We start from the raw sequence: 7,745 nt of genomic DNA on the forward strand, positions 1-7,745 counted from the left end.
GTCAGTAATTCCCTAGCTGTTCCCCAAAAGTGTTTCCCAAGATGCTGTACTATAGTTAGCCGTTTCCCAAGATGCTGTACTATAGTTAGCCGTTTCCCAAGATGCTGTACTATAGTTAACCGTTTCCCAAGATGCTGTACTATAGTTAGCCGTTTCCCAAGATGCTGAACTATAGGGTCTTGTGGCTTTCTTGACCGAGCCCAATCACAGGCTTATTCAACTACGGTGAAACGTTGCAAATAGAAATCCCTCATATAGAATGAGCACAATGTACATAGCAAATAGAGGTTTTTGTCAGCTCTATGCAACACATTTCTATACTCAAAATGGGGAGTGTTTGCCACATTGAATAAGCCTAGTCACCACATACCACCTCACTCTGTCTGGTAGCTACGTACAGACACTCGAAGACATTGGAGTAGTCCCATGATGTGCAGTCTTGCTCTTTAAGCCTGGCATGCAGGGCTGCATTATGTGCAGTGCATAGCATTATATACTTTCTACCTAAAGATTCATTTTCAAGGTTGAAAACCAGTGTCTTTTATAGGTTGGCTGAAGCCAGGTTTGTTTCTCCCAAAGACAATGGCTTTTGTTGAGAAAGCCAGCATTATGTATGCCAAGTGTGAATTCAGTTTGTTTTACAATAGTTAGCTGGCTAATCTGTAAGGCTTCTATCTTTTTACTTTTCATGTTTTCCATTATGATTCAACGTGTGCTTGTGATTTCTACAAATGCATGTGTCTTTGTATGTCTTTTGCTGGCATAACAATTTAATTCAAAATTACATTTCCTGGTTTGTGGGAATGTTGGTGAAGATGAAACAGCTCATGTTTAGGTAATTAAAATCTTTGATTTAAGTAAATGTCTTCTCATTCATTAACTTGGGTCAGAACACTAAGCAGTGGTTTCCCGGACACAGATTAAACCTATTCCTGGATTTGAGTAATCTTTTTGTACAAGCATTAGGTCAGCCAGCTAAACTCTCTTAAGTGTCCTCTCGGTTAATGTTCAGTGTGGCCTCTGGCCAGTAGTCTCATCTGCACAGTGCAATGGGTGGAGCGTATCCATGGGTTACCGGACGGGACAAGGGTGCAGGAGCAAGCAGAGTAACCCTCTAGACCTTTTTTAAAGGAAAGACGAGCCAACTGCTGGTCTACATTTACTTAATGAAGAAAAAAACCACCTCTGTCCAGGTGAGAGGTTACTACTAAATCTTTGCAATCTTTTCACTCATGCAGTTATGAGTTGTGACAACAAGCTTGAAGCTATTACCTGTATGTTGTCGCGAACATGTCAGCCAATTCATGTGGCTTGTAAACATGGTTCCTGTTACTGTTCAAACAATGAGGCCATGTACAAATACTATCTGTTATTGTGCTACTAATTCTTGTTGCCACTTTCAGTGCTCCATTGTGAGCTAATGGTTTGTGGTTAGGTGTGAATGTAAGCCCTGTTTCACAATGTATAATTGAGTATTGAGTCACTGGCAGTGATATGGCGGTTGAGACGCAGGTTGGTAACAGTGGCAGAAGTCTTCCACTAACAGACCCCCGTGGACGATATGATACCTGGCTGGCATCGACTCCCCCAACCTGGGACGGTTGACCATCGGGCCTTCCTGGACTCTGAGCTGCGGAGGAGAGATCTGGATGTCAGTCTGGCTCAGGTCCAAAATGCCCTGCGGGAACAGAGGGTCAGAATGCTCCAGAGAATGGGCCCAGGGAGCCGACATAAACGACCCCAGGTAATAGACAGCTGCTACTGCCACCTGTGCTGGAGTTAATGTCGGCTGCGTCCCTCAAGACGACTGATGCCACTTTCCATAGTTTTTTTTTCTTCTCCAAACGGATTCTAAAGGAAGGGAATTTAGGCTAATGACATCTGAATAAAGACCTAGCTGAGTGGGTTTCCTTTCTCACAAGGTCACTGCTAACCTGTGCCATGGTTTGACCCATATTTGTTAATTGCCTCCCCCACAGATACTTGTTTTGAATCTTGGGCAGATCAATCGACCAGTAAACCTCCATCCCAGTCTGTTATCGGAGAACATCTACATCCCACCATATGGTGACCTTTACACAAGGTAATTAAGAAGGTGCTTGTCAATGCAGTGGATAATGTTTTTGTTTTCTCTTTTTGTGTTTTGCTCAAGACTTTTCTGTCTCATGTCCTCAGAGTGGGCAGGCTAGAGATGGACTCAGAGATCATTAGCGCCCAACTGGACCAGGTTCTCTGTTCTAGGGGAAAGTGTCTCTACAGGAATGGACCCTCACCCCAACAACACAGCTTGACTCCTGTAAGCCCTTGATAATCATAGGGAACTAGTCCCCCAGTGGCAAAATGAAAGTTGCCCAGTATGAAAGATGTATGTCTACTGAAATGAGTTGTCTTTCAATCTATCAGTTTGACCTCTGTCTGTCAATCAGGAGAAATTATTCTGTACCATTCACCCACAGTGTCAGAGGGAGGACCATAGTATGACCTCTCAGCTTATTGCTCAAGCAGTAGACAAAGGACAACTTCTGAAAGTAAAGCACTCCATATTTAATCCTTTTAAACTAATAACATGACAAATCTGACACTCATTGTAAACGCCTTGAGTTGAGGGAAAAAAGTTCTGGAAGGCTGACTCGGCTGTGCTTGGCCATCACCCAAAAAACGGGTGTTTTCAGGAGCGAGACAACCTTGAGCGTCTGCTGGAGGATTCCAGGGCCCAGCAGCAGCTGATGGAGCAGAAGAGGGAGGCCCAGATAGCAGCCCTTCACTCCCAGCTGTACCAGGCACGCTCCAGCCTCCAGGAGACCCACAGAGAGACACTGGCCACACAGGCAGAGCTACATGGCAGCAAGCAGGTAGAATCATGGAAGACCAGACCAACTAAACTGGTACAGGGATTTAGACCCAAAATGGATGCAGGCTGTTCCTTTGTACGTGTAATCTTGCAGAGCCGGACGTGTATCTCAGTAGTATCTAACCCAGGCATTATCTGATAACACATGACTAATTGAAAACTGAAGGGTTTTGTGAGCTAGTAGATAATAGTCCCTGTTTTACCAATCATATAGTAACGGTTTCCTCTATCATAAGAATGCCACAATAAGGGCTATTTAATATTTTCCGTAACACCACTCGGTTGGCTGATGCTCTGCAGATAAATGAGTCCCTGCTACAGGAGGTGGCGTCTCTCAGACGGAGGCCCAGGGCTGCGGAGGAGCGGGCCTCCCTGATGGAGAGTAACGGACGCCTGCTCAGGGCTCGCATAGCAGCACTGGAGACTGAGCGGGAGGAGCTGCTTCAACAAGGAGACCTTGCCACAGGGAGACGACACCCCTCAGCCTTTGGGTAATGACCCCCCCCAGCCTCACTTGTAGCTCTGAAAGGATCAGATGGATATAAAATATATGGTTCCACTTTGTTCTGTGATCGCTTAGGTGGAATTTTCTCCATATTGCTGCCTTGCACTTATGCAACCCTTACGGTCTTCATAAGGGTAAAGGGGGTAGGGGTGGATTTGGGATTGAATTAGTATCTGGACTTTTATCTTGAGCTCAAGGGGAAGTTTCCCGTCTCAGTGTTTTCACTCTTGGCAGCGTCAAGAGTGCTGAGAGCAGAGAAAGTCAGAACAGAGAAACAGTCAGCCTTATAACAGACTAACAAGAAGCAGTGGTTTGTCCGTCCAATTTTTGCTAAACACATCTGTTTGTGTTTTAGGAGCGCTTGGGAAACGGATGTGGAAGATTCCAAAAAGTCGGAGGGGTTGAGGGAGGAGAGTGCCGCGTATGAGATGGAGGAAGATGAGGAGGAGAGGGTACAAGGGAAGGATGTGTCTGTGGACTTAAGACTTAAGAACCGTGAAGTGCCGCTCTCTAAGCCTGGCCTACAGATAAAGGAAGAGAACCAGGTAGCTGCCTATTTGAGTCATTTCCTACAGAACCATATCACATGGAGGCAACCTAACATATGGTAGTGATGTTCTTTCAAACATAGCTCTCTTCCAAATCCCACTTCAACAGTTCCCAAACCTTTCTTTTCCCAACATACTCCGTTGAATTCATTAGAACATATAAAAATGCTATATAATTGAACTAGGTCATTTTTTTCCTAACCTTGGAAATGATTAAACCATGGTTTTTATTACACTCCCAGCACATGTTAAAATATCACTTTATTAAAGTTGAAAAAGTACAAATTTCCCCTTCATGCAATCCGAGAACCTTTTTTTTTAAGCTAGGATGCTAATAATTTTTTACAGTTTACTGTGCTACATGCGTCACTATCCAGTATCACGCTAACACATGCAGTATAGACAAGCTATAGACATACCTAATGAGTTTTATATAGACTGTGGATTCCTGAGGATTCACTGTCTTAGAATACTACCGATAAAAGATCATGCTGGACAGTCTCTGCTTCTGGTCTGTGGGGGGGGGGACAGGGGGGAATCTGGAGAGCCTCTTTTTCTAGCAGCTGTGCTCAAATCTGACAATGTATATACTGTAACAACCTTTCGCAACAGCGAACTTGTTACAGCCACAAAGCCCAAGAGCAACTTCCATTTGATCATGTAACACTCGTTGTTGTCGTCCGAGGACTCTGTGACATGTTCTTGTTTTACTGTTGGAAGCCGGTGAGGAGTTTTGACTTCTGGCTTAAACTAATCCCTATCCCAGACTATTTTTCTCTGACCCTGAGCTTGTGGTCCACTGCCTTTTATACTGCCCTGGTCCCTGCGGACTCATAAACATGGTTTCATGGGATATGCAGACTGGGAAGACATTATTGGAAAACTGCAGGTCGAGACACTTTCTCTCACCGATATGACGATGTCATTGTGAAGGGACCAATCAAGAGAACAGGGTGGTGACGATATATTTATGAAGGGACCAATCAGAGAGCAGGATAATGTCCTTATGAAGGGGGCAATAGACGGCAGGGTTATAATGATGTCATTATGAAGGGACCAATCAGAGAGCAGGGTTTTGACAATGTCATTATAAAAGACCAGTTGGTTACAATAGCAAACTAAGTTTAGACAGAGGTAATGAAAGTTATTTTTCCTTTGTTCTTTTCACTTCCAAGTACACAATGTTTACTCAGGAATAGGTGTTACATAATGTTATTACATTCATACCGAGCAATACCAGCACTTCAAATGCTTATTCTTGGAGCGCACCGAACTCATTCCCCCCTCCAGTTTGGCTGTGCGTGCCCTCATTTTATTGGTTGCAACTGAGCGGTATGTTCCCAAAACCATGTACTTCTGCCCGAGCCTGGCTGATGCCACCTTGCGTGACTCCACACTGGCACAGACCCCACAGACAATCCTTCTTGATTGAGGGGAGCTGGAAATTTCCTGCTCACTTAGACTCTGTTTCCCTCTCTCTTTCTCTCTCTCTCTGTTACACTCTCACTCAAATTATGAGGAAATGGGATAATGACCCTGTCATGAGGTTTTCCGTTGCCGTCATCAGAGTCCCAGATTTCCCTGTGTTCTGTGTCTGCTTGTTCTTGTTGCGTTTCACAGGCCCCGTGTCTGCTGAGTTCAACATAGATACAAACTGCAGACTTTAGCAAGTGTTCACATAGTCAAACTGGCTTTGTCTCATGTTAACTTTGGCCCACAATCGACTTCTGATCAGTACACTTCAGACAAGTGCAAACTCCGTTTTAGTGCGTTAAAGTTGCATTCATCAGGAGTTGACTGTAATCCAAAATGACTCCAGTTCATATTATACCATGTTAATGCAACTCAACCATTCCACGTACAGAACCTGCAGGAGCCCTAGTACCAATCCTCATTTTGGTAAGCCAAGAGCTAGTCAGACCCATTCTGCAGCAATTAGTAGTGGGCACTGAAGCACATAACAAAAGGTTACGTGTGGCGATTGAAGAGACACCTTTCTGTTCCACATGAAATGTCCTCTCTGCATTCCATTCTATCTGCTACTGAATAATAATGTACTTCCTTCAGTTTCGCTGGCAGAGAACATCCGGCCAGTGAAGGTAGCCACAGATGTCATACTTGGTGGCCTTAGGACCATTGTTTGTCACGAAGCTTTACTTTATTGCCTTCCTTACTCGTCTGCGAGTCTTTTATTTTTCTGCTGTCAATGATGTGTCCACTGGTCGTCACAGAAAGGAGAGAAGGGGATGGGATTGGTCGATCGCTGGAATCCATGGCAGCACGAGCCAATAGAAGCCAATCAAGTGAGTTCGTGGCATCGTCAAAATCCAATTCTTGGCATCACCTCACACCAAGTTGCCTATTTTCATTGTATAACAGCTGAACGAGGGGTTAGGAGTCGATGAACGTGTTCCTTTCTGCAGATGACGGCGCTGGTCATAGAGCTGCAGCAGCTGAGAACGGCCTGTGAAGAGACATCAACACTACCGGTCTCCCCCAAGGACCAGAGGGCCAGAGAGTGGCTGTAAAAGAGCTGCTCTGCTCAAGGTAGGACTGCCAACCCAACACTCCTGGTTTGGCTCAGTCTCCCAAGAGGCGTATTCTCTCAACAAGCCGTTCAGCTATTTTTCTAATAACTCAATTGAATCAATTATGTATTGAATGAATTAAAAGAATGGACAGATTTCTGTGTGGTAATACCATTGTTTATGCTTCTACAGTTGACATGGCCAATGCACTACTATACCAGTGGTTCCAGTTATATTGACAAGACCCATTATTTTTTTGTTTGAAAGTCTTTTTTTTCCCCCTCCTTTGTATAGGACTGTGTGGGAGAGATGGAGAAGGATAGGGAGGGTCTGGCTTTCCTGGAGAGAGACTGTGGAGTTCTTCGGGTGGTACCTCCAGGATCATTGGCCAGAAGTAACCCACTATACATTCACATTGATCCTTGACTATGTAGGCCCACATTTCCATATGGTCCACAATCGTCGACGCTTTCTTTTACAAAAACACGTCTGTTTGCGTATGCAATGAATGATGTCTGAATCAAGACCGCGGGAAGCGATCCGCTGAGGCCCTGCGTATTAAAATGTGTTCTCAAGTACGTCCTCAAGAACTCCTTTTTAATGTTTACCTGACATCACCCGCATTGTGGACTGTGTACAGCATTTGGTTTGTCAGTTTAAAATAAATATTGGACTGGCTCAAATACAACTCCACTATCCCTAGGCCTTTACGGGTATACCAGTTGGACAGAAAAATACCCCTCAAGGATCTCACCGCCTCATATCTTTTGTGTTATGCATGTACACAAGCTTAGTTGGAGAAAGGCAGGTATTTTTCAGGCTCCATTGTATAGGCTAACCTGTCAAAACATATTCCAAAGATTACACAATTTACAGTTGGCCTGCATGCACATTTTGTCTAAACAGCGAACAAATATTTACTGTGGCTGGGTGTGTGGCGGAATTAGTCACTTCCTTGAATGGGTCTTGCTCAATGTTAGACCGACTGGTCATTGCATACTGTGTGGTTTGCTCTTGTGACCGGTTTGATACCCCTCCCTCCACCAACGTTCGTTTTAGGGAATTTGGTCAGTATGTCACACCCCCAGACCGTGTAACCACACCAGCCAGGCCCTCCACATCCGGCTTCTTCCCCAGCGGGGTCGTCTGAGACCAGCCACTTGGACAGCTGATGAAACTGAGGAGTATTTCTGTAATGAAGCTCTTTAGGGCCTAACTCATTTCACTTGACTGATTTCCTTATATGAACTGTAACTCAGTAAAATCTTTATTTGTTATATATTGTTTATTTTTGTTCAGTATATAATACCCAC

At 44.5% G+C, this 7,745-nt stretch overlaps 1 protein-coding gene across 2 annotated transcripts; it reads left to right on the forward strand.

Moving 5' to 3' along the window:
* The first annotated feature begins 1,054 nt into the window (after nucleotides 1–1,054).
* On the forward strand, nucleotides 1,055–7,010 carry LOC118363534 (coiled-coil domain-containing protein 88B-like). 2 transcript variants are annotated; one of them, XM_035744484.1, is made up of 11 exons: nucleotides 1,055–1,193; nucleotides 1,533–1,744; nucleotides 1,980–2,083; nucleotides 2,176–2,296; nucleotides 2,457–2,528; nucleotides 2,673–2,852; nucleotides 3,152–3,342; nucleotides 3,712–3,901; nucleotides 6,136–6,207; nucleotides 6,328–6,451; nucleotides 6,727–7,010. In XM_035744484.1, the coding sequence occupies exons 2-10, from the start codon at nucleotides 1,562–1,564 to the stop codon at nucleotides 6,430–6,432; spliced, it is 1,218 nt and encodes a 405-aa protein (XP_035600377.1). In that variant the 5' UTR covers nucleotides 1,055–1,193; nucleotides 1,533–1,561; the 3' UTR covers nucleotides 6,433–6,451; nucleotides 6,727–7,010. The 2 variants fall into 2 exon arrangements, with proteins under 2 accessions (XP_035600377.1, XP_035600376.1); XM_035744483.1 differs by having other exon boundaries at nucleotides 1,077–1,193; nucleotides 1,547–1,744.
* Nucleotides 7,011–7,745: the final 735 nt, after the last annotated feature.

The sequence above is a fragment of the Oncorhynchus keta genome, chromosome 30, assembly GCF_023373465.1.
Source record: "Oncorhynchus keta strain PuntledgeMale-10-30-2019 chromosome 30, Oket_V2, whole genome shotgun sequence".
In the NCBI taxonomy this organism is placed as follows: domain Eukaryota; kingdom Metazoa; phylum Chordata; class Actinopteri; order Salmoniformes; family Salmonidae; genus Oncorhynchus; species Oncorhynchus keta.